Source organism: Chelonia mydas, chromosome 1 (genome assembly GCF_015237465.2).
Source record: "Chelonia mydas isolate rCheMyd1 chromosome 1, rCheMyd1.pri.v2, whole genome shotgun sequence".
NCBI lineage: Eukaryota > Metazoa > Chordata > Testudines > Cheloniidae > Chelonia > Chelonia mydas.
In genome coordinates this window covers 246878661-246905995 of record NC_057849.1, presented here as the reverse complement: position 1 = coordinate 246905995, position 27335 = coordinate 246878661, and the positions used below count along the sequence as shown (strand labels likewise).

Below are 27335 nucleotides of genomic sequence, written 5' to 3'. Positions count from 1 at the left end.
AAAAGCTTTTTCACTAGGAGGGTGGTGAAACACTGGAATGCGTTACCTAGGGAGGTGGTGGAATCTCCTTCCTTAGAAGTTTTTAAGGTCAGGCTTGACAAAGTCCTGGCTGGGATGATTTAGTTGGGGATTGGTCCTGCTTTGAGCAGGGGCTTGGACTAGATGACCTCCTGCAGTCCCTTCCAACCCTGATATTCTATGATTCTATGGGTTTGGCCTGTAATTACTGAGGGTGAGGTAGCAGAAGTGTAGGTTTGAGCCCAGATTCCTGACCCCAATAAAGCTACTCAGCACCATTATATGAGGATTCTTTTGGTGTAAGGGACTCCAGGTGGTGCAGAGCTAGTCCTGTGCCATCATGCCTAGCCCTGGCATAGTGTGACACATGTCTGAGACCAGGGTGGGTGGCTGGAGTGTTGTGGCATTTCAGTGGTCCATTGGCTGCACAATAGCCCCTTGGAGCCTGTTGCAAATTGTTGTAACATAGAACATCACCTCTCCCACCTCAGCTGAGGATAGGAGGCATAAGAAATCAATTCTCAACCGCAATAAACCTTTTAATTTTGCTGCAGCAGATTCTGCAGGTTTCTCTGAACGAGATTGTGAACTGGTTTGGAGAAGTGTGTGTGTGTGCGCACGCGCATCCAGAGGACACCATGACACAGATAACAAAATTTCCAGTCTATGCATGTTATTTTCAACCTTTCTCTTATACTGCAGGCCAGCAGCATGTGGTGCATAATATAATGTCTTTTCTGATAGCTCTGTTCTAATACCAACCCACAATGGAGTGAAATAAGGGCGCAGACTGCCAGTTGTACCAAACTGTGTGTTGTTTTAGTTAAAAGGACATTTGTCCACTGGAGACTAAATTGAGACCACACATTCATTTCACTTGTGATAAGCCAGTTTAGAACTGAGGTTTCCTGAAGTGAAAGGTACTTTGTATGAAAACGTGACACCACTGAGCGCTGTGAAAATTAAAGAGCTTGTGCTGAAAAGGAGGCAATTGTTGATAAATGCTATCACAGTAATTGTTTTCCTTTCCTATGCTGTGGAAGTAGAACTGGCACCGTTGTGGGGGGCACATTTTTTTCCTTAATAAATACGTTTATTGAAAATCATAACTGGGTAAAATCACTTCTTTAAATCTAAACACTTTTGAACCTTTCATAAAAATAAGAGGTTTGGACTGACAGTACCCAAAGGCTCATCTTTTCTTTTCCCATTCTCTCATCTGCATTGCTCATAGGGTGGCACGCTCTGTTAGATAAACACCTAAAGCCATAGCTACACACAGGATTTACAGCCTTACAGCTGCTTATTATACACAACACAATCCCATCTATGTTTGTGTGTTCGTTCAAATGTTTCACAGAGAATTTCACCTTTTATAGCTTCTTCTTGCAAATGCAAGGCATACTCTGTAGGTTACATTACATCATGCGGACTTAAAGGCACTTGACATTTTTATGAGTAGTCTGTCACGTCAGCTCTCATGCACTTTTATGAGGAATGAGGCTGTTAAGTACTGTTTTAAAAAAACCCCACCAGAAGCTCATATTAAAATAATACTTAATTTATGTTAGATGGAAATTATCTATGTTCCTTTTGAATGCTGTAGAGAACAAAAAGGTGAATCCTAGAAAAGAATGGCAATTAAGGTTGTGGCACAACGTGACGAAAGCAGTGAAGTTCTCAGTTAAAGGAAAACTACAGAAATTAAATAACTCATATAGCTAATATTTAGTTATCTAAGAATCTATATGAGAAAATAATTATTATATAAGTGTGCTAGCAACCTTGATATCAAAGGTGGGTTCAGCTTTTCACTGAGAGCAGTGTCTTCTTTTGTATGATCAGTGTACCCTTCCCAAATTGACAGCACATAATCTGTGAGTAAAGATTGAGGTTATTTGGGATTTTTATTATTTTTAAATGGAAACTTTAAGAATTTCCACTGTCTGACCTTTTTGTTGGAATTCTTTTGTTAACTTTTGCTACCCCAGCAGCTGCCCTAGCTGGTGAACCACCTGTTAGTTTGCTGGGGGCATGTCTAAACTTACTGGGGATCGACGCTGCTGCGATCGATGCGCCAGAGGTCGATTTAGCCAGTCTAGTGAAGATCCGCTAAATCGACCACAGATCGCTCTCCTGTCGACTCTGGTACTCCGCCAGAATGAGAAGTGTAAGGTAAGTCGACAGGAGAGCATCTCCTGTCGATGCAGCACAGTGTAGACCCCGCAGTAAGTCGACCTAAGCTACCTTGTCTCCAGCTACATTATTCACAAAGCTGGAGTTGCATAACTTCTGTCAAATTACCCCCCTAGTGTAGACAAGGCCTGGTTTGATGAACCAGAGGTAGTTCACCAGACCTGTACTGGCAGGAGAGAGCTTGAGGGACCCATCCAGCACATGAGGGTGTTCCTGGCAGTGGTGTTTGGGGTGGATTTCTGAAGGGAACTGTAGTGTTTCCATGTACCTTAGGCTTCCAGTAATGTCCTCAGATAGAGATTAAGTCCTCAGGCTCCCCTCTGCCTATGACTGTTGGACAAACCCGTTTTGTTGTGGCAAACCAGATTTCCAGCTAGCAAAATAGAGGTGGTTTGCTGGCTGGGATAGCTGCTACAGGAACAGACCTTGTAGCTGGCGCCTCATACAGATTTAGTTACTAGTCCCTCCCAACATGACAATTGCAGAATCAGAGCCTAAATGCCAAATTGGATGAATCCTTGATATTAGTCACAAATACTGCGACATGTAGACCCAACAAGATCGCTTAAGGACACAGCTGCCATCATTAAAGCTCCACCAGTGTGTTTCCTGGTTTTGCAGGTTTATGCAACATCTTACTCAAACCTAAGGTAGACTTTGTGTGTGTGTGTGTGTGTGTGTGTTGCTCATTGAACATATGGTTCATGCTGTAATGTCTGCTAAGTAATCCAGACCCTGGCACAGCTTGACTTAATTGCATTGATGTTTAAATCCTATTTTTGATAGAGCAGAATCTCTTTTTGTTCTTTTTTCCTGTGGGATGTACATATTTCTCAAAAAGAAGTAATCCTGCTGTTTACTAACAAATTGGCAACTGATTATAGGATCTTTTGGCTTACTGACACAGTGCAAATGCTTTCTGAGTTGCTCCACTACGTAGATTTTCCTACTGTAATTTATGGACTGGAATTGGTTACCAAGGCAACACTATTCACTGACCTATGGTACTCCTTTGGAAACGTTTTTTTTAAATTAATTTTTACTGACACTGCAACATAGTTAAGCTTTTAGTCTGTAGAGGTTAAAGCACATGTCTAATATTAACAGAAAAGATGTGATTTATGCAAGCAGAAACGGAGTGAATTGCACTGACGAGGGGTTTTTTTGGTTTTGTTTTTTAATGATCAAAATTCTTGCTTTTTTCATATGCTTCCTCTCCCTTCTCCTCCACCCTCAAAGCACAGATATAAAATACTGGCTCTTGCTTCTTAACACATGGAAGTCATCTCCATTTGATGGGAAAACTGGATTTCTATGCATTTGTGCTGTCTTTAGCACCTTAAAGCTCTTTACAAATTATAAAACAAAAATAATTTGAAATTGTACAGAAGACCTCACTGGTAAAATAGTATGAGACCTACTACATATAAACTTTATATATATATAATACACACTGTGGTCTATGCCTTGTACTATGAAATATATCTAAAATAATACTTTAGATGTAAACTGCTATGTAAGTGTAGAGAAATCCAGAGTTTTGCAAAAGTGGGTGTTAATTACCCCATTTTACAGATGTTAACTTGATAAAGTGTGCGGATGACCCAAAAATTGAGGGTATGGTATATAATGAAGAGGATGGGTCGCTGATTCAGAACAAACTAGATTACTTTCTAAACTGGGCATAAGCACCAATATGTGTTTATGGCTAAATTTAAGTGTATACATCTGGGAACAAAGAATGTAGGCCATACTTAGGGATGGGCATCTCTATCCTGGGAAGATTTGGGGTTATGGTGGATAATCTAGCTGAACATGAGCTCCTAGTGGAGTGGTTCTTAACCCATTTATCATTGTGGGCCACATATGCAGCCCACAAAGTGTTACCTGGGCCACAGGTTGAGAACCACAGTGCCACCTCCCCCCACAAACCCCTATACCCAGCGCCCTCTGCCCAGAGCCCCCTCCACAGAGTGGGGCCAGAAGCAGAGAGCTGGGCAGGGACCCTGACCCTGGACCCCATCATGTGGGATCAGGCAGCGGCCCAGACCCCGGTGGCAGCCTGCAGCCAGCCGGGTGGGTCCGGGCAGCCGCTGGCAGCCCAGACCCACAGGACAGCGGGGAGCCCGGCGCCCGGGGCCTTTAGCACACAGCTCAGCTAGGCTGCAGCTGTGTGCTAATTGGGCTGCATGTGGGCCATGGGTTGAGAACCGCTGTGCCAGTGTGCCACTGTGGCCAAAAGGGCTAATGTGATCCTGGAATGCATAAGCGGGGGAATCTTCAGTAGTAGAGTGCTTATTTTATGCTGTACTTGGCACTGGTGCGACTGTTGCTGGAATAGCGTGTCCAGTTCTGTTGTTCAGAGTTCAAGGACAGTGCTGATAAATTGGAGCGGGTTCAAAGAAGAGTCATAAGAGGATGAGCATGCTCCGGGTTGCAGCGCGCCCTGGGCTGCCTGCAGCAGACAGGGCCGGCCTGCCTGCCCATCCCCTGCTGACCATGTCCAGACCCGGAGCTCACAGCTAGAGCAGCAGGCTGCCCTGTAAGTCATCATATTAAAATTTTGTACCATTATTTGCAAGCAACAGCTGGTGCAGGGTGGAAATTTGTCCTGTGGGTGACTTCCCAGCTGGGGCGTCCCTTAGCTCAGTGGATGGGGTTACCCCTGCCGCTGACTGTCTGGGAGCAGCTGTGGAGGGACATGTTCCCGACTGGGCAGCCGCAACAGGCCAGGTGGGGAGGAACCCTCTCCCCCTCCTGTGCAATCTCTGCTACAGGGCTCTAGTACCCTCCACAGCAGTGATCCTCTCTGGCCTGGACAGCATCCTAGTGTTGAGCCCCACATGGGACTCCTACTGCACTGAGCTGGGCTTGGAGCAACCCGCTGTGTCCCAGCTATACCCCCTCCATAGTCATTACTGCCAGCCGGAGGTCAGTGCCTGCTCACCCATGCACAGAGACAGCAGCTGGGCAGCCTGCTCTGCTTCCACCTCAGATGAGCTCCAGGTGAGAGGCGCCCAGGGCACAGAGCTGCTGTGTGCCACACACCAGGCACGCTGCCCCCTGGACTGCAGCGCAGCGGCCCGGAGGAGGATATACTGCTGACCATGAGCTGTTTCGTTGGCCCAGCTCAGGCAAGGCTTAAAGTAGGCAGAGTCGCAAGGGGTCACAGTCCTGGCAAAAAAGAATTAAAAGTGGAGTCGGGTCACAAAGGGGTGCACTTTTAAGTGCTGCCCTACCAACTGCATGAACATTTATTTCAGCTGGAATTATCAAAGAGCCACCGCGCCCCATACTTTCTTTTTCAGGTTAATCCTCCTCCTCACCCCTCCAGTATTATATATCATGGGCAATGGCATTTTATATTGTGTGGTTGCAGCCCACGTAACACATAGAGAACTGCATATGCGGCCCACAGTGGTAAATAGGTTGAGAACCACTGAGTTATAGATAGCTCCTCAGCTGGCAGAAGGGTTGAAGGAGAGTGGGAGGGTGAGATCCTCCCATCTTTTTCCAATCTTTGTACTGAAAAGAAATTTGTCTTGTTTGTGTGTCAGTGTGTGAAATCTAAAGTGTATATTCATGATATAATTGCATCAGAGTCCAATAACACTGTTACGATAAAGGATCTGTCAATGATTTCATCATAAACTTGATGTTCTGAGATGTAATGTTACAGCTAATACAACTGGTGTGAACTGGAATATTACACTGCACTCCCTAATAACAATTTGAGTGTTGGAAACTGGGGAGGGAAGAGTAGTTGGCTTTGCTTTCTTGAGCCCTAATCCTGCAAACACTGATGCATGTGCTTAACTTTAAACATGTGCACAAATGGTTGGAGGAATGGGACTCGAAATCATCAGTTGAATGAATTCCTTATTAGAAGATAATTCTGTGAGAGAACAATACCATTGTCCTACTGTTATGATTCTTTCCATATCGCATTACCTTGGTTCAGCCTTCCATAGAATCATTCCCAGCATTTATTTCACCTACTTTTAAACTGAATGCACCATATAAATGGTTAATCTAAAGATGGTTAAAATGTATTAGATTTAATTTTACAAGAACAGAGTATTGAGGGTTCTCATCTACAATTTAAATGTTCATTCATGAGAAGGTGTCTACAGGGCTGCCTCAGAGAACACATATTTTTGATTAATGGCATTAAAATTGCACTGAAGGAATGGCTTCTTAGTTTCAGAGTAACAGCCATGTTAGTCTATATTCACAAAAAGAAAAGGAGTACTTGTGGCACCTTAGAGACTAACCCATTTATTTGAGCATAAGCTTTCGTGAGCTACAGCTCACTTCATCGGATGCAGTGAGCTGTAGCTCACGAAAGCTTATGCTCACATAAATTGGTTAGTCTGTAAGGTGCCACAAGTACTCCTTTTCTTTTTGGCTTCTTAGTGTGTCTTGTAAATTCTTGGCTTCTTGTAGGAAGGTTCGGTGCTCTAGTTGTGGACAAGCAGAATGATTCATTTGGAGCAAATAGAAAGCCTTCCTATGCATATGGGTAACATCAACACAGTTTGGGTCTAAGTCAAGTAAATGAAGTCAAAAACAATAAAGTGAAGCCAAAATAGGTGCTTTGGGAAGGGCAAGTGAAATCAAACCATAAGGGAAATCAAACCCACGAACCCTTAGAGTATTACAAATTCCTGACATCACTTTCCAACTGCATGGTAAAATTTAGCTGGGAATTAACTTCTTTATTTGGCACAAATCTGAATCGCTAGAAGTCACTCCTACTCCCATCCCACACCCAGAAATCTGTGTTACAGCGATACCAAAGTTGTTCAAGCCAAGAACTTCAGCTTTGTGCTTGAGCGGTTGTGTTGTGCAAAGGGTTAGTTCACCGTAAATAATTGCCTCTTCAGCCACCAGGCAGTCATGTCTATAGGTTTCTCCCTTTCCTGCAGCACTTGAATGTTGGCCTGTGTAATTAAGGGCACTGATTTAACACTGCATTGATGTAATCATCCACTGGAATAGATGGAGTTTTCTCTTAATAATGAATTGTGATTGTTATTCCATTATTATTACTTATAAGGTGATGTCTTGAGTTTTACTTTGGGAGCAAATTATTATGGATTAATGATAAACACCTAACAATTAGTTTTTGATGTCCTCGCTTCCTCAGTATTAACTAGAGTGCTGCTAAAATCAGGGATATTTGCATGCTTAGAAGTAGTGTAGAATTAGGTCTTATATTGTCTCTTAATACTCTCACAGTCTTGGAGTTGTTTACACAACACGTCTTTCTGCTGGGTTTCTCTGGATACTGTCCATTTCCAGGTTTCGCAGTGAGCATTTAGTGGGGTACCATGTGTTCTGGCGTGCCTGGTCTGATGGATATTAAGATTTCACCTTAGCGGCAACATGTTTTCTCACCGTGATCTAATTTGGGGCCTTTTGCTCTTGCGTCATCAGGGGTTAGTGACAGTGGCAGTTCAAAGAGAAGCACTGATTCTCTCTAGGTAAAGCTGTTCTCATCGCCTTTCTTTTTGAGTGCAAACCCATAAGCATAGAAGTGTGTGAGGAAAGGGTTAAAAGATGAAATATGGGAGAACCTTGGAGGAAAAAAAATTTTTTATTTGAAGTTTAAAACATTCCTGTATCTCTTCAGATTGTCAACGTGTCACGGATAGTGGGTGCTGATAACCCTGTAGAACTGATCTATTTTGTGGAAGATCAAACTGGAGAGAGGCTCAGCGCTGTAAAGTCTTCAGATCTGATTAACAGAGTTGACATCCAGAGAGCTGCTATCATTCTTGGATACCGCATTCAAGGCGCAGTTGCACAACGTAAGTCCCACCAACTCTGCATCGCTGTACCACTGAAAAGAAAGGAGAAACATGACCCTAGTTATGGAAATCTGGAGACTTCCCCAAAGCAAACTGTAATACGTATTATATCATGTCTGTAATGCATTAGAACTGTCTGTGCGATGCCTGTTCTGTGTCTGCCAGCCAGAAACGGGACTTTTGAGGCCCTTTGTGCTGCTCCAGCCCCTTTAAGCACCATGAAGGAGCTGGAGCAGGGGTGAGGCTCTCACCCGTGAATTTACAAAAAATGTAGGGTAATGGGGAAAAAGTATACTTGTGGGATGGAATATTCCATCTATGTGAAATATGCAAGCCTACACAATTTAAATATTACTCTTTTTACAACTCCCTACCCTCCAAAAAAGCAAAAAAAGAAAGCCACTTTTTCCTTGTGAGTGAAAGATGCAGTTACTGTGGGGAAGGGGTTGTTTGGATCATAACAGCTGGGAGGCATAACTTGTGGCTTCTTTTCCTTGATTGAATGTCATAGATCTCATCTTTATTTACTGATCTATTAGTGATGTGTCTGTAGTTTGATCTTGTCATTACCTGTTAATAAGATTTCATTAACTAGATGTGCATGAACATTAGTATAGGAGATCCCTAGCATGCCAACTCAATGAGAGTTGTGAGGCGGGAATGTGAAATGGAAAATATTTACGGCCAAATGAAGCTAAGGTGCCATGTAAGAATTACTCTAAACTGTGCACCCTGGTGAGGGGGGAAGGTTTAAAATCTATAACATTTGTAATATAAACAATATAATATCTCTGACTAGATTTAAATCCATAATTAACTTCATTTTTTTTTCAGTGTAGGCAACACATAGAAACATAGGACACAGGACTGGAAGAGGTCTCCTGGATCATTCAGTCCAGTCACCTCCTATCTCAGGCAATCACGTCTCATAATCCAGTTCATAAATTTAGCAAACTCCATTTAAAACTAGTTAGGTTGTTTGCCCTGAGTACTCCTACTGGAACACAAGACTTTGCTGTATGTAGATGAGAAGTGAGTGACACGAAAGCACAAAGTCTTTTTGCTTCGGTAGCAATAGCTAGAATAGTCAGATATAATACAGCATATGTCTGATCTACAAAGTCACTTGCAGAAAGATTTTTATGGAAAAAATGTATATGCCCAGTGAGGTAGTTATTATGAAAATATTAATGATTGGTTCACGCATGATTTTAAAATATTATTTTCCCTCTAGTTTAGTAGTTTAGGTAGCTCAGTTACCTTTTAAGCTTATGCTCTATATTTACTAATGTAGTGTAATATTTGTTTGGGAAATATTCACGAAGTTGTAAGGATAAACCAGTATTGGGATGTTATTTAAGAACATAAGAACGGCCATACGGGGTCAAACCAAAGGTCCATCTAGACCCGTATCCTGTCTTCTGACAGTGGCCAATGCCAAGTTCCCCAGAGGGAATGAAGAGAACAGGTAATCATCAAGTGATCCATTCCCTGTCACCCATTCCCAGTTTCTGGCAAAGAGACTAGGGATACCATCCCTGTCCATCCTGGCTAATAACCATTGATGGACCTATCCTCCGTGAACTTATCTAGTTCTTTTTTTAACCCTGTTATAGTCTTGGCCTTCACAACATCCTCTGACAAGGAGTTCTACAGATTGACTGTGCGTTATGTGAAAAAATACTTTCTTTTGTTCCTTTTAAACCTGCTGCCTATTCATTTCATTTGATGACCCCAAGCTCTTGTGTTATGAGGCGGAGTAAATAACACTTCCTTATTTACTTTCTCCACATCGGTCATGATTTTATAGACCTCTATCATATCCCCCCCCTTAGTAGTCTCTTTTACAAGCTGAAAAGTCCCAGTTTTATTAATCTCTCCTCATATGGAAGCCGTTCCACACCCCACATCATTTTTGTTGCCATTTTCTGAACCTTTTCCAATTCTAATATATGTTTTTTGAGATGAGGCAACCACATCTGCACGCAGTATTCAAGATGTGGGCGTACCATGGATTTATATAGAGGCAATATGATATGTTCTATCCTATTATTTATCCCTTTCTTAATTATTCCCAACATTCGGTTCACTTTTTTGACTGCTGCTGTACATTAAGTGGATGTTTTTAAAGAACTATCCACAATGACTCCAAGATCTCTTCCTTGAGTGGTAACTGCTAATTTAGACCCCATCATTTTATATGTATAGTTGGGATTATGTTTTCCAATGTGCATTACTTTGCATTTATCAACATTGTATTTAATCTGCCATTTTCTTGCCCAGTCAGCCAGTTTTGTGAGATCCTTTTGTAGCTCTTCTCAGTCTGCTTGGGATTTAACTATCTTGAGTAGTTTTGTATCATCTGCAAATTTGCCCATCTCTCTGTTTACGTCTTTTTCCAGATCATTTATGAATATGTTGAATAGGACTGGGCCCTGTACAAACCACTGGGGAACACCATTATTTACCCCTCTCCAGTCTGAAAACTGACCATTTATTCCTACCCTTTGTTTCCTATCTTTTAACCAGTTACCGATCCATGAGAGGATCTTTCCTCTTATCCCATGGCAACTTACTTTGCTTAAGAGCCTTTGGTGAGGGACCTTGTCAAAGGCTTTCTGAAAGTCTGAGTACACTATATCTACTGGATCCCCCTTGTCTGCATGCTTGTTGCCCCCCTCGAAGAATTCTAGTAGATTGGCGAGCCATGATTTTCCTTTACAAAAAACATGTTGACTCTTCCCCAATAAATTTCTTCTTTACTATAGTTCCAACCAGTTTGCCCAGTACTGAAGTCAGGTTTACTGGCCTGTAATTGCCAGGATTCTGGAGCCCTTTTTAAAAATTGGTGTCACATTAGCTATCGTCCAGTCATTTGGTACAGAAGCCCCTTTAAAAATTACAATTCTGACTGAAAATGTTTTACCTGCTATTGTTTCAAGTAGCATCTATAATTACTGTAAATGAAATTGACTAGAATTAATTTTCTCTATTTCCAGTTTGTTTACTTTGTGCATAGTCAGTTTCCTTGTGTCCCCTTGTATAATTAGTTTCCTCCTTTGTTAGTAGGGATTTGCACATAATAACGGGAAAGAAAAACATTTAGTAAATAAATTGGGAAAATATGATTGCAGAACTCAGGGCTAGGTGTAATACTGTACGTGAAAATACTGTTTAACCTGTTTTTTGTAGGTGACTGGATTTCAAATTGACTGTGTCCCTTTTACAAAGTCAGGGTACAGGCAAGAATGCTAAAAGTTCTCCCACACTGTTACATGTCAACTCAATTTATGGCTCCTCCTGAACAGAGAGGACTAATCATGTCAAAGGCTGTGATGGAAACCCATTTTCACTTGCAACTTAAGCACAGGTCTCCAGAATTGAAAGTAGGCTTTAAGACAGTTGATCATTTGCTCCACACTTGTGTTTCCTGGCCAAGATGTACATTAAGTAATACGTTTATCACCTTGCCTGTACGGCAGTCTGTTTCCTATAAATGTAGCTCTTTACTAACAATTATGAGAGTGTAGAAATGAATATCCCCTAAAGTGTCAACAGATAAAAAAAAAATATAACTGTATAAAATTCTTGTCTCCCCACTACCCCCTTCTAACTCTGCAGCTGTGGATAAAGTGAAAGAGTCATCGTCTGAGTCTCAGAATAACAATCTGTGGATTATTGTTGGTGTGGCAGTCCCAGTGGCTGTGGTGCTGCTTATCATTATTATTTTATACTGGAAGCTCTGCCGAACAGACAAGTTGGAGTTTCAGCCAGATACCATGAGCAATATTCAGCAGCGACAGAAGGTAAAAGGGGATGGGAAGATGTGTTGGGAATAGTTAAGGTAACCTGAGCACTTGTGAATGCAACAGTCTAGGAAATATATAGTGTCGTTAGATGAGAAGGTGAGACGCACCATGGCAGAGGCTTCCTGCAATCTGGAAAAAAAAGTGGAACTGCTATGAATTACACAATAATATAAATCCAGAAAATTCAGTGGTTCCCATTGCTTTTCCTTTGCTTGTTGTATTATCTAACGCTGTGTCACACCCCTAGGATCTGTCTTCCCGTTGGGGAAACCTAGGTGACAAGGTTGAAAGAAACTTGCCTGCATCATTTTAATCCATCTTCTTACCTTTATTCCTTGTGAGAAAGATGCTGTATTATTCCTTCTAGATGCAAGAAATTCTCTAACTTTGTCTGGATCATCTCTGTGTCTTTTGAATACCTCATAAGCCAAACTGTTCCACTGCCCAATTGTCCCATTAATTCCCGGAACTCAAGACTTATCTTAAGGCTCCTTCGACATAGGCTATTACAAATTTACTAAGTGTTTTGCAAGTATAGTGCAAAAAGCATGTATTTTGTCCTCTTAACTTTCTAACTTGCCTTTACAAGTGGATTTAGCTTCCGGAAATGGCAGCTAAAACCTTATATCCCTCCCACCAATCATGTACAATTTGTCTTATCACAAATAACATAGTACATGCATATAATGAAATCTTATAACCTGGGCTGTGTAATGGGTCTGTTCTTGGACATTTTCGTTGCTGTGCAGTTCTTTATGGCTGTGAGTGTGTATGTATACAGAGATATGTGTGTGTGCTCTACTGAGTGGAATATATCAGACTTTGGTCATTTCAGTTCTCTGTGCTGACAGAGCTCTTCCTTTAACTTCCTGGAGAGAGAATCTTTTGTTTTTTGGAGCTGATATACTGAGCTCACTCAGTATTGATAGAAATACGCAGTTGGTTAACAACTTAAAGCTCTGTCTACATTGCATCCGGAGGTTTAATGTGTAGCTTTTGTAGTTGTACCTGCACTATCTTTAATCTAGCCAGTTAACTACAAATAACAGTGATGTCCTGGTGCCACAAACTTCAGTGCAGGCTGTATAATCCCACCTGGTCCCCCGGGTAGATGCAGGCATTGGTGGGCATGACGTAGCCTGTGCTGCAGTGTTCTCATTGCTATTTTTAGTGAACTACCTAGATTAAAGATAGCATGGGTGTGTCTACATGAGCTGAAGATTACACCCCTACTTGCAGCATAGATGTAGCCTGAGTATTCAGCCACAGATTTTTATGTGGTATGTGCAACATTTCCCTCCACAAGTTTATGTGGGGCAAGGCATTGTCTGGCCTTGCTGTATTTCCCAGAAGTGGGGAAAGGTTTGGAAACGTAAAAAAACAAACAAGCAAAAACCCCCACCCAAAACAACCACTCTGCTTTGACTCAGTACTGATTCACAGGGAAGCATGCTGCCTGGTGAATCACAAACCTCACTTTCTCTGGAAGCCCAAAGTGGTTTTTGGAGGTATTCCATCCAAGCATTAAGCAAAGCAAACCATATGTCAACCCCAGTCCTGCACTGGGATCTGCTAGAGCAAACCCTTGCATCTGTGTGCTGCCGCCTGCAAGTGAGCAGGTCTCAACATGGGCTCTGGGGTCCCTGCTTAGTAGGTCCTGATGCAGGCCTGGGGCTTGAGAATGAACAAGATCAGAGCTTCGGGTATTATAGCTAAAGTCATGGAGGGCTAGGCCATGGATGGCTACCAAAGGCTCTTACGTAAATTAAGTTGTCATGGGATAAGAGGGAAGATCCTTTCATGGATTGAGAACTGGTTAAAAGACAGGGAACACAGGGTAGGAATAAATGGTAAACTTTCAGAATGGAGAGGGGTAACTAGTGGTGTTCCCCAAGGGTCAGTCCTAGGACCGATCCTATTCAACTTATTCATAAATGATCTGGAGAAAGGGGTAAACAGCAAGGTGGCAAAGTTCGCAGATGATACTAAACTGCTCAAGATAGTTAAGAGCAAAGCAGACTGTGAAGAACTTCAGAAAGATCTCACAAAACTAAGTGATTGGGCAACAAAATGGCAAATGAAATTTCATGTGCATAAATGTAAAGCAATGCACATTGGAAAAAAATAACCCCAACTATGCATAGATTATGATGTGGGTTAATTTAACTACAACTAATCGGGAGAAAGATCTTGGAGTCATTGTGGATAGTTCTCTGAAGACGTCCACACACTGTGCAGTGGTGGTCAAAAAAGCAAATGGGATGTTCGGAATCATTAAAAAAGGGATAGAGAATAAGATGGAGAATATCTTATTGCCCTTATATAAAACCATGGTACGCCCACATCTTGAATCCTGCGTACAGATGTGGTCCCCTCATCTCAGAAAAGATATATATGGCATTAGAAAAGGTTCAGAAGAGGGCAACTAAAATGATTCGGGTTTGGAACGGGTCCCATATGAGGAGAGATTAAAGAGGCTAGGACTTTTCAGCTTGGAAAAGAGGAGACTAAGAGGGGATATGATAGAGGTATATAAAATCATCAGTGGTGTGGAGAAAGCAAATAAGGAAAAGTTATGTTCCCATAATATAAGAACTAAGGGCCACCAAATGAAATTAATGGGTAGTAGGTTTAAAACAAATAAAAGGAAGTTCTTCTTCACTCAGCACACAGTCAACCTGTGGAACTCCTTGCCTGAGGAGGTTGTGAAGGCTAGGACTATAACAGGGTTTAAAAGAGAACTGGATAAATTCATGGAGGTAAAGTCCATTAATGGCTATTAGCCAGGATGGGTAAGGAATGGTGTCCCTAGCCTCTGTTCATCAGAGGGTGGAGTTGGATGGCAGGAGAGAGATCACTAGGTCATTACCTGTTAGGTTCACTCCCTCTGGGGCACCTGGCATTGGCCACTGTCGGTAGACAGAATACTGGGCTGGATGGACCTTTGGTCTGACCCAGTATGGCCGTTCTTATGGTGAGGAATTTGATAGTGTATTTTTTATGCTGAACTGCCTAAAGCTGTATTTTCATAAAAAACGCATTAGTACAAAGACAAAACTAGTATGGCATCCTCCTTTTTCTTTGTACTTACTGAACAAAACTGAGGAGGACATGGCAGTGTGTCCGAAATACTTGTTCGTGGCTAAACTCTTGCTTTCTCTTGCCAGGGACATTAGTACGGTATTACTACAGTTATGTTCAGCGTACTGTCACCTCATGTTCAGTCAAACAGTTTCCTCTCTAAAAGTCTTAGAAAAGGTGAGAGAAGTAGAAAGTGGCTGCACTTTGTAAAGCAGCAAGAATAAATCAATAGCAGCTCCCACTTATCTTGCCATTGTAGATTCAGTTGCAGAATCAAGGTCAACAAGTGAAACCTTACATGAACTTTCATTTTACCCTGGCTGTGGTAATATTTAATTCAGCGTTTGATTGGAATAATACTTAATCCTGAATAGGAGTTGAAAATTAATTTGAGATTTGGCATGTAGTGAAGGATAATACTTTTGATAGGGTTGCGGGGGGTTGTTTTGTTTGGAGGAAGTGTTTAAAAATAAACTTAACAGTGATAAATAGTATTATTATTTATTTGTTAAGCACTGATAATATGCGAAGGTCTGTGCTATATAATAAATGAAGGAAGACACAGTCCCTTCCTCAAGAGGATTAAAATTGAAGTAGGTAGGCAATGATCAGCTATGAAGGCACTGAAGCGACTTAAAGGATGGTTGCTAATTTAGGGTTAAATTAACCCCAATGTTGATGTCTTTGTGCAAGGCATCTCTGCAGTGAGGTGACTTTCACCACTAGCATGTATGAAAAGTGCTTATAACCGCTCATAATTTTTTCCAGAAATTTCAGAGCAAGATGGTGGCTGATTGCATGAAATCTTGCAATATAACATATTACAATAGCTTCAACAATTTTTACTAATTTGTAATGAAGTGCCAACATTCATTTCCGTTTTATCAAAGTGTCTAATAAATCTGTGTCCCAAGAGAGGAATCTGTAACCTCAGTGCACTCTTGTATCCGCCAAATCCTCCGTTTTCTGTTGTCTCAAGCCGAGATAAGAGAAGCAGTCTCTTTGACCCACAGACCAGAAACAGCTTAGGTAGTATCTACTTTGTTTTGGAAGTATCTGGACTCTATACTCAGTTTGTCCTTTCCTTCGCTGTTTCCATTGTACTTTCCATTTTAGTCACTAGAGAGTCAAAAATCTTGAATTTTTTGTTCAAGTCTTGCTTCAGACTTGTCTAGAAAGCCTGCAAGATTATCCCAATAATACATTTTCTAATGCTTTGCTGAGCCTATATTAAATGTTGCACATGATCGGTCTTTAACTACTTACAGAATTCGTTCCCAGAAGAGCTTCCCAGTAGCATTTTGCTCCTTTCCCCCCAGTGCTGAGCCATGGACAAAGGAAACGATCCTGCCCCTATGCTGGTCGTGAACAACAAATCTGATTCTTCCCAGCCCCATAGCACTAAAATTAGGCTTTACAAAGCTATATTACATTACATTTGGTGCAAGGGTTTAGATGAGAAACCAGTATCAAAACTAGAATTGTTTGGACCCTCCTTAAATTGGTAGATTATGAAGCAATCAGAGCAGTTCTGTTTATTACCTGTAAGGCCACTAGGTTAAGCACTATTTCTCTCCTTCTGATCATCCAAAAATTGATTAATGAAACCTGATCTGCTCTAGATGCCCATTTTACTTTGCTTGTCAATTTGCCTAAGCTGTTCAAGCTTCCAGCTGATAAAACCAAATTCTATGCTATGGTTCCAAGGTGATTTCAGCTGTTGCCAATTATTCAGGAAAAAGTTCTTCTCTGACTGAAGGTAATCAGTATCACCCAAAGAGGCGTCCTGGATAAGTATATTGATTTATTTAAAAGATCTTGTAAGTTCTCTTACAACTATTTGGCACTTTGTATCCCCTGGCTTTACAGGTATGGCTTTGACTGAACGGCATGTGCAATTCCTCCACCTTCACCAGAAGACCACATCTAAAAGTCCAGAGGTGACTTTCCACCTTTCAAGGCACCAGAACCAATTCTGTGCTTTGCTCTGCTCCATTTGTGCCACTCAGGTGCCTCAAAGGCAGCAGAGAAGGGCCACATCTCCCTTGATATGGATTTTGCCAGAGGGCATAGAACATGCACAACCCTGCCTGCAGTTCCCAACATGGGATATGTCAGGTTGGGGAAGGAGACATGGCCAGAGCACACTGTGTTTCTGCTAATCCCAGCTAATGTGCAGTCCCTTGGGAGAACTGTTGCCAGCTGGCAGAGGCGCTTCTTTAATGTGCACCGGGGCTGATAGCTGGGACCAGGGGCACTTGAACAATTTGTATAATGGCGGTGCTGAGAGCCATTGAAGCAAACTGTAAACCCTGGATATGATGGAACCCATTTCAAGCCAAGGGGTGCGGTAACACCCCGAGCACCCCTAGTTCCAGCACCTACAGCTGGACAAGTATTCCTGATGCCCCCTGCTTTGCCAGGAATCTGACTGTGTCTGTACATATCTGCAAAGAGTACTTTTTCAAGCAGGGACACCTATTAAGTCAAAGTGCACTGGGGAACTTTACACAAAGTAAAACTATTTCCCCCTGTTTATTTCCCCCGCCACACACACACACACTGTTTCTCACACGTTCTTGTCAACTGCTGGAAATGGCCCACCTTGATTATCACTACAAAAGGGTTTGTTTTTTTTTTCTCTCCTGCTGGTAATAGCTCACCTTACCTGATCACTCTGGTTACAGTGTGTATGGTAACACCCATTGCTTCATGTTCTCTGTGTATATAAAATCTCCCCACTGTATTTTCCACTGCAGCTCACGAAAGCTTATGCTCAAATAAATTTGTTAGTCTCTAAGGTGCCACAAGTACTCCTTTTCTTTTTGGGGAACTTTAGTATGCAGTGGCAGGGTCCACATGGACATTTAGTGCCAGGCACACTGGAACACTGTAGATTTAAACCCCAGCTTGCCACGCACTAACAGTTCGTCTGGACAGGCCCTGACAAGGTGGCAGATCAGATGATTGGTGGATATACATATTTCATAGTTGTGGGCTGGTCCAGGTATGAGTTCTATTTTTGAATTATTGTGTATTGAGTGCATAGAGCTTTATCACTGGCAATTTTAGTATGTTTAAATATAAGAGAGAAACTTTCTACTTCTGTGAACTCAGGGCTGCCTTTGTTTATTGGGCTCAATAAAACCTCAACAGCAAGACGAAAAAGCAAGAAAATAAAAAATTTTAAAATGGAACTTCTCCTTCACACTCTCTCAAAGGGTCTTCAGCACATTTTCATATTGCTTGTAGAGACTATCGGCACTTCAGGGATGTAATGAAATGTGCTGTGTTCTGCCCACAGTGCCCACATTATGAAAAGTTTTTTTTGTTTTGTTTTGTACAGTGTGGAAATGGCAATAAAAAGTGAAAAAATCTGTTCCATCTGAAAACTTTCAACCTGCTCTACTTGTGTCTTCTGTGAGGGGGGCAATATTCATGAGTGTTGCTGACTGATGGTTGCCTGTGAAATTGTTCTATAACTTAGGCAATTGCTGCTGTTTTGTAGATGCTGTTGCAGCTGCTATGGGTTTTCCAAATCTCTTTTTTCCACTTCAAGATATTGCAGGAGCTTATCCATGCTCAGTATCAAGCCTCACTCATAATTAATGCCTTTAATGGAAGAAAAATACAGTTGTTCTTGGTTTTTGTGAAGTTTACTGAGGTTCACGGTAAAACTGGAGAGGAAATACAGAAAGATTGGGGAGGGTGGCATGAATCACTGAAAAGAAGCTTTCATAAAGAAGGTGCTTCGGAATGGATGTCTGAGAGTTTCAAGGATAAAAAAAACCTTGAGGTACAGCCCTGAAGTGGAGCTTTTTGAGAGATTCCCCCTTCAGTAAGTTTTTGCACAGTATGGATTTAGGGTGGTCAGATACCCCGGTATTCGGGGCTTTGTCTTATATAGGCGCCTATCTTGGCACCTATGTGAATTAGACATTCCAGGGTCAAATTTTTCAAAGGGAGCTAATTATGTGCCTGCGGTAAATTGCAGATGATACAATTTAGACTTCTAATTACCTGATTTGTAGACACAACCAAGATGTTAAACATTTACATTCTATTATTTGTGTGTGCAGTTGATTGTACCCATCAGGACTTTTTTCTACAAAAACATAAACCCCTCCTACATGATACATTTCTGTGGTGACCTAGAATCCTATTTTCGACGTCTCCAGCTCAAGGAATATTTCCAACACACCACTGAACAACATACTAACCCACAGAGACCTTCCTACCAACACTACAAAAAGAAGGATTCTGAGTGGACTCCTCCTGAAGGTCGAAACAACAGACTGGACTTGTACATAGAGTGCTTCCGCCAATGTGCACAGGCTGAAATTGTGGAAAAGCAGCATCACTTGCCCCATAACCTCAGCCGTCAGAACACAACGCCACCCACAGCCTCAGAAACAACTCTGACATCATAATCAAAAAGGCTGACAAAGGAGGTGCTGTTGTTGTCATGAATAGGTCGAAATATGAACAAGAGGCTGCTAGGCAGCTCTCCAACACCACATTCTACAAGCCATTACCCTCTGATCCCACTGAGAGTTACCAAAAGAAACTACACCATCTGCTTAAGAAACTCCCTGGAAAAACACAAGAACAAATCCGCACAGACACACCCCTAGAACCGTGACCAGGGGTATTCTATCTGCTACCCAAGATCCATAAACCTGGAAATCCTGGATGCCCCATCATCTCAGGCATTGGCACCCTGACAGCAGGATTGTCTGACTATGTAGACTCCCTCCTCAGGCCCTACGTTACCACCACTCCTTGCTATCTTCGAGACACCACTGACTTCCTGAGGAAACTACGATCCATCGGTGATCTTCCAGAAAACACCATCCTGGCCACTATGGATGTAGAAGCCCTCTACACCAACATTCCACACAAAGATGGACTACAAGCCGTCAGGAACAGAATCCCCGATAATGTCACGGCAAACCTGGTGGCTGAACTTTGTGCCTTTGTCCTCACCCATAACTATTTCACATTTGGGGACAATGTATCCCTTCAAATCAGCAGCACTGCTATGGGAACCCGCATGGCCCCACAATATGCCAACGTTTTTATGGAGGACTTAAAACAGTGCTTCCTCAGCTCTTGTCCCCTAACGTCCCTACTCTACTTGTGCTACATCTTCATCATCTGGACCCATGGAAAAGAAGCCCTTGAGGAATTCCACCATGATTTCAACAATTTCCATCCCACCTCAGCCTGGACCAGTCCACACAAGAGATCCACTTCCTGGACACTACAGTGCTAATAAGCGATGGTCACATAAACACCACCCTATACCGGAAACCTACAGACCACCATACTTACCTACATGTCTCCAGCTTTCATCCAGACCACACCACACGATCCATTGTCTACAGCCAAGCTCTACGATACAACTGCATTTGCTCCAACCCCTCAGACAGAGACAAACACCTACAGGATCTCTATCAAGTGTTCTTACAACTAGAATACGCTGAAGTGAAGAAACAGATTGACAGAGCCAGAAGAGTAACCAGAAGTTACCTACTACAGGACAGGCCCAACAAAAAAAATAACAGAACGCCACTAGCCGTCACTTTCAGCCCCCAACTAAAACCTCTCCAACGCATTATTAAGGATCTACAACCTATCCTGAAGGATGACCCAACACTCTCACAAATCTTGGGAGACAGGCCAGTCCTTGCCTACAGACAGCCCCCCAACCTGAAGCAAATACTCACCAGCAACCACATACCACACAACAGAACCACTAACCCAGGAACCTATCCTTGCAACAAAGCCCGTTGCCAACTGTGCCCACATATCTATTCAGGGAACACCATCATCACAGGGCCTAATCACATCAGCCACACTATCAGAGGCTCATTCACCTGCACATCTACCAATGTGATATATGCCATCATGTGCCAGCAGTGCCCCTCTGCCATGTACATTGGCCAAACTGGACAGTCTCTACGTAAAAGAATAAATGGACACAAATCAGACATCAGGAATTCTAACATCCGAAAACCAGTCGGAGAACACTTCAGTCTCTCTGGTCACTCGATTACAGACCAAAAAGTGGCAATTCTTCAACAAAAAAACTTCAAAAACAGAGTGCAACGAGAGACTGCTGAATTGAAATTAATTTGCAAACTGGACACCATTACATTAGGCTTGAATAGAGACTGGGGGTGGATGAGTCATTACACAAAGTAAAACTATTTCCCCATGTTTATTTCCCTCCCTCCCCCCATACTGTTCCTCAGACGTTCTTGTCAACTGCTGGAAATGGCCCACCTTGATTATCACTACAGAAGGGTTTTTTTTCTCTCCTGCTGGTAATAGCTCACCTTACCTGATCACTCTTGTTACAGTGTGTATGGTAACATCCATTGTTTCATGTTCTCTGTGTACATAAAATCTCCCCACTGTATTTTCCACTGCATGCATCTGATGAAGTGAGCTGTAGCTCATGAAAGCTTATGCTCAAATAAATTTGTTAGTCTCTAAGGTGCCACAAGTCCTCCTTTTCTTTTTGCGAAAACAGACTAACACGGCTGCTACTCTGATACAAACACAGTGGAATTAAATGCTAAAATGTAATATGTGTCTTGGGAGTTCCAAAACTTTAGTTAGTGGTAAATGTTTCCAAATGTCTCTTAATACTGTGCTGAGAGGATGGGCTAATAGGTCACTTGGAAAAAATTTAATTTTAGAAATAACTTGGATAATTGGATAGAGAAATGGTAAAACCAAATAAGGTGCAGTTAAATGTACACCTTTGTATGCACAGCAGTTGCTAGAAATAGTTTGCTTTACTGGTGCATTCTGAGAGTAATACAATGAATTCACACTTGACCGTGCTGTGTTATCCTCAGAATACATAGAACAGCTTAATGCTGTAAGTCTGAAATTGTGGAAGTCTGTGACCATTGTATAACTTTTAGCTGTCAGACCACTGAAATAGATCTTCAGCGTCTGCTAGTGCTATTTTATTGGCTTTTTTTTCCTCCCTAGATTTAAATGAGTAGATATCAAAATATCTTTACTGGGAATTTTTTTTAAAGTAAATGTTCACTATTTTGTTCTGTTGGTTTTCCAGAACTGTGTGCACTAGTATTTTAGTTATATCATAATTCAGCAAGACATTTTTACAGGGTTTCCAGTGCTGTTCACAGATTAGCTGCCAGAACTGAAATATTATTCTTGGGATCAAATTTAGTTCCTTTGTTTCATTAGCAATATGTTTTGGCAACCTCTCTTCAGTGCATATGTCTCTTCAAAGAACAAGGCAATACTGTTCATATAAAAATAAATAGAAAAAACAATGTCTCAAATGTAATATGTAGACTAGTACATCAGTAGTAGCTGTAAGTGTAGGAGATGTGTGATTGATGCTTTATGAAATGAGTACGTTATTTTAGAGAAAACCAATTTCCTCCATATTGTTTTCCATTCTAACCATTCACAGATGTGTGTCCAAACATTATTATTGGAAAACAAATTGGTCTCATTCATGTTGTGCCTTTACCTAGGAAAACAGTATATTGGCAAACACATGGTCTATGTTAGAAGCGTCAAATGATTTTCAGCCAGTCTTCTCCCCCTTGATTGGATGAACATTCTTGAATGTCTCAGCCAAGATTTTCAAAAATGGAATCCTCATGCTAGTCTCTTTAAATCCATATTTAGGCACCTGAATAAATGGTCTAATTTTTCAAAAGTGTCAGTCACCTAAGAGCTCCCATTGAATTTGGTGTCTAAATATAGACTTCAGAGGCTAACCTGAGGCACCAGTTTTTTAAACATCTTGACTCTCAATTTCAATAGATATTACCTTGTACTGAACAACAGCTGCCTTAATAATGGGTTAGCTCATTCTCTTTATTGAAGGTGTGACAGTACTTTTCACTGAATTTTGTAACTGCTTTTTGCAGTCTGCATTTAGAAACTTGGCTTTAAAACTTGAGTTTTTTACAACGTAAAATTAAACATCCCCCTAAGAGAACCTAACCTGAGATTTTCAAAGTACTGATTTTGTGCAGTCTTAGGCACAGGCTGAGAAGGCAATAAAATAAAGCTGAAAGGTTTTATTTCAGTGCCAGGACAGACAGATGTACCAGAACAAATGTGTTTTCTTCAAAGAGGTGTAATAGATTGGTCTCTTCCATTCCTACCCCCACAATTTCCATCACTGGTGTGTGAGGAATAAAATGACTGATCTACCCATGGGATTCTGGTTACCTCTATTCAGAGATGAACACAGATGGTATAATCAGGTAAGCCTGCTACAGCTTATCACTTTTTATTACCAAAAAAAAAAAAAAAAAAGATGAAAGTAGTCTGTGTCGCACATGAAAACAAATACAGGAAGGCCTCAAGGCCTTTTCAGTCTTGAACTACGCTGATCTTATTTATTCCACTGCATTTCAGTGTTATGACCATCTTGCTTTGCTGAATATGGACTTGTGTTGCAATGTCCTTTTGACACTTGTCACCAAGAATGTGATTTTGGCCAGTATCATTTTTAAAAAGAATCATGAGGTCAAAAGAATGAAGATCATAGAAATGTAGAGGTGGTTTTTTTTGTTTCTTTGTTTGGGTTTTTTTTTGTTTTTGTTTTTTTTTACAAAATCGGAGTCTGTGGGCATTGTGTCTGTATCCAAAAATACACCAGTTTTTCTATTTTTAATAAAAATATTGAGCAGCGAGTATGTTTTGAGAACAGCTTAGGTCAAATGGTAGGAGTTGCATGAAGGACCACCTTTAGTAAACCCAGACTAACTACAGGTTTTATAGATAGATACAGATATATAGTAGGCAGAGCCGGTAGCTCCTAGCCAGCTGTAGTACAGGTTGCCTGACACTTCCTGTTTTCAGTGCTTATAACTTTGCTAAACTTTTGGCTGAAATTTCCCATGTTTGGTGTCTGTTTCAGGTTGAATCATTTTGGGAAGTTTCAACAAACAGGGTTCTGCTATTTTAAAAGAATGAGATTAAGGAAAAATACATTGGTTTGTACATATTACTAAAACCGTGTCGGAACTGTTTTGTTGAGGAGATCTAGAGCCTCTGTGGTTTGGAGCAAGGGCTCAAAATTTGGCAGGAGGGTGGAATTTCTGCCAGGGATATGTCTTCTGTTGAAAAATGCAACCAAGTTGTAAACCTTAGAAAAATTGCAGTTTGCACATTAGGCTTTTTAGTCGAGTTTGGGGGCAAAATTATCAGAAGATTCCATCTGTACTGAACATGCTCTATCCCAAGGTTGCAGAGGCTGAGCACAACTCTCCTTGCAATGGATAGGGCTGTGGGGTCAGGCACCAGAAGTGAGACCAGGGATATCCCATCTCTCCTGTGTTCTCAGTGCTCCCTCTGCTGGCACCCAGGCAGCGAGGAAGAGAAACCTGCTGCCTGGGAATGCAGAAGGGATAAAAGATGGACCTGGGAGGGCAGCAGAGGGAATAGACTGGAAATGGGAACCCTAGGGAAGGGAGACGGGGAGAGACTGGGAACAGGAAGATTGGGACTGATGAGGAACCAGAGTGGTCAGGCGTGGGAGAAACAGGGCGGAGTGGTGTGTGGCCAGTAGACCACATGCCCCTCCAAAACCTGGAATGGAACTAGATATTCCTGAGTCACCATTCCTCTGCTGTCAGCAAGTGACTCTGAAACCACCGGCAGAGTGCGTATCTCATTCTCCTTTAGTGGCAGATCCACAGGGAAGATAACAGCCTCCCTTTTTCTGCATTCCTGGCTCATTCACTAGACACCTTCCATCTTCTGCAACAGAGGAGGCAGATAACAGCCTCTTGCACTACACAGTTCTGATTCATCCTTGGAGAACAGTCCATCCTGTGTACTGAATGAGGCAGGGGTCCTGGGGGAAAATAGTATGTGATCATATAATTAAAAATTGTATATGTACAAAGGGTCTGAATTAACTCTTCAGGGGCAACCTTAATTCTAACATTTCCTAAGTCACTGGTAATTTTTAAGTAATTGGCCATTGCTAGTTGAAGCCACGTGAGTGGATAAGATCATCCAGAGTGTAAAAGGAGAAGATTCTCTCTCCTCCTCCTCCACTCCACCCCACCCAATACCAAAAGAAACACTGAAAAAATGATCAGAAAGGATTGAAGAGAATTAGAAAAGGACGGGGTTGTGAAAACCAAGGGAGGAGAAGAGTTTAAGAAGGATGATATGGTCTCTGCTGTTTTTGTTACTACTGAAGCCAAGGAGGATGGGGATGGAGTAGAAGATCTGAGATTTAGGAAGAGGCTGCAAAAGACCTCAGGTGAGTGTGTGTTTGGTGGAATGAAGGAGGAAGGATGGAGTTGGAGGGGAGAAACTTGAGATAGCAATTATAAATGGCACACTGCATAAATGTAAAGAAAAAGGGCAGAAGGAAGATGGAGCCATATTTTTGGGGTTAGGGCGGGTGTTCTGCTCGTGGGGGAGCAGACCAGAAAAAGAGTCAGAGGTTGTGGAGGAGTGATAGGGAGTGGGTGAGAGTAGGGATTGGGGGGAGGGCAAATAGTTGCCAGGAGTAGATGGGGTCGAGTGAGCAAGTGAGTGGGTTGGAGGAAAGGGTGTTGAAGAAGATGAAAGGGGGTGGGGAAGTGGAGGAGAAAGGGAAAAGAGGAAGATCATGTCAGACATTGGTCTTTTTTATATATATATTTTTAAAGTCAATAAGATTGTGTGCAGAAGAGGGGGATGTGGTGTGGGGGAAGGTTCAGATACATGGCTGGGATTGTGGGCACGGAAGTCAATAAAGGTGGAGAAACAGCACTAGATCCTCAGCTGGTATAAATCAACATAGCTCAGTTGAAGTCAATAGATCTGTGATTTATTCATTTCTGGATCTGGCCCATAATGCTGAATGCTGCCCTCTTTCACCTTGCAGGGGAGAAGTGTGTGGGGGAGGGGTAAATTGAGGAAATCCAAAATATCTAGTAAACTAGTAAGTTTTCTCCTCTTATGCAAAATGTACCCAAAAAAGACATGATTGGGCATGTGTTATATATGCCCCTGTCAAGGAATCTTTTCAACAGTAGGGCTTCTATCACCATCTGCTGGATCAAGCAGACAGTGCACACTTCTTCAACATGCTCTTCCAGGACCTTTGGAAAATATTTTGACGATCTCAAAATGTTCCATAGGCAGACTTGTTTTGGCATTTTATCAGCCTTTTTGTAGTTGGAAACTACATGCTAGGCTTAATGAAAGGGGGCTCATTTAAACATTTAGAACTAGATGCACCCGTCAGCATACTCAGACACACCTTTCGGTTTCTCTTCAAACCTATTTTGGGAACAAACAGAGTGGTGGGTGTGTTTGTTATGCAGCCATCATATGTGTGTGTTTGCTGTGCAAACCGGAATTGTCAAAGGTTTTTCTTACTTTCAGCTTCCAGACTTTTTAATTAAATGTGACCTAAAGAAAAGCAATTTTTAAAAAAAAATGTGTACAAAATTCGAATGGAACAGTTTCTGATTATTTCAAGGTCTGGAAAATTAGCAGGTGAACTTCTCATTCTCATAATTTGATTAAGTTGAAAGAGCCAAAAACAAATATTATTAAAGTAAGTTAGTTATTTTATAAATGTTGTTTAGACTATTAAGGCCCAATTTTGAACTCCTTACTCAGATAAAATTCCCATTAAATCCTGTAGGAGTGTTACCTAAATAATGATGTGAGGGCCATAACTTCTTTAGATTAGCAGAACTTGACAAACTTTTTTCCCCGCATCCAGAGTGAAGCCTAGTACAGGTAGTTAAAGAATTTTTAATCTTGTGGTTTTCTGAGGCCCTGTAACTCCTTTCCTGCTTTCCCACCGGGATTGCTGTTGCTTAAAGCACAGTACTATCCCATCAGTAACAGTGATCTGATTGCACCTGCACTTTGGCTTTGTGGTCCTGGTGAGGATTGGTCCTTCAGAGCACCGCTTCCCAGCCAAAACAGTCATCTATTGTAATTTAGTAATACTGTACAAATGGGTAAGGAAGGATAGTCTTGGATCTGATCTGGTATGGCAGTTTCTACAATCCTCTGTATCTCTATGCCTCAGTCTCCTCATCTGTAAAATGGGAACAATAATCCTTCCGTATCTCTTAGGTACTGAGAGACACTTGTAAAGTTTGTGCAGTGTTTTGAGATCCTCAGATGGAAAACCCAATGAAAATGACGGGTATTATTGTAATTATTAAATCTAAGGAATTAGTTGTCTGTGTGGTGGCAACATAATACCTTCTCTCCCCTGGAGCTGTTGCCTTTGTATCTTAAAATATATATAATCTGAAAACATGTTTGCAGATATAGTTTTTCTTTTTCTTTTTACAGCGCTTTCCCACTCACCCTGGAAACCTGTTTTCTGGTCAGCATCCTAAAGATCATTGGTCACAACTCTGAACAACAGTCTGACATT

The 27335-nt window shown here is 41.7% G+C and overlaps 1 protein-coding gene across 7 annotated transcripts in view; it reads left to right on the top strand.

Annotated features, from left to right (window-relative positions):
- KIAA1549 (KIAA1549 ortholog) overlaps positions 1 to 27335 on the top strand; it is a 216706-nt gene that overhangs the window by 141902 nt on the left and 47469 nt on the right. For all 7 annotated transcript variants that reach the window (XM_043541575.1, XM_037879366.2, XM_037879344.2 and 4 more), the window contains exons 9-10: positions 7850 to 8027; positions 11649 to 11833. In XM_043541575.1, coding sequence (XP_043397510.1) covers positions 7850 to 8027; positions 11649 to 11833 — 363 coding nt within the window. The remainder of the gene's footprint in view (positions 1 to 7849; positions 8028 to 11648; positions 11834 to 27335) is intronic.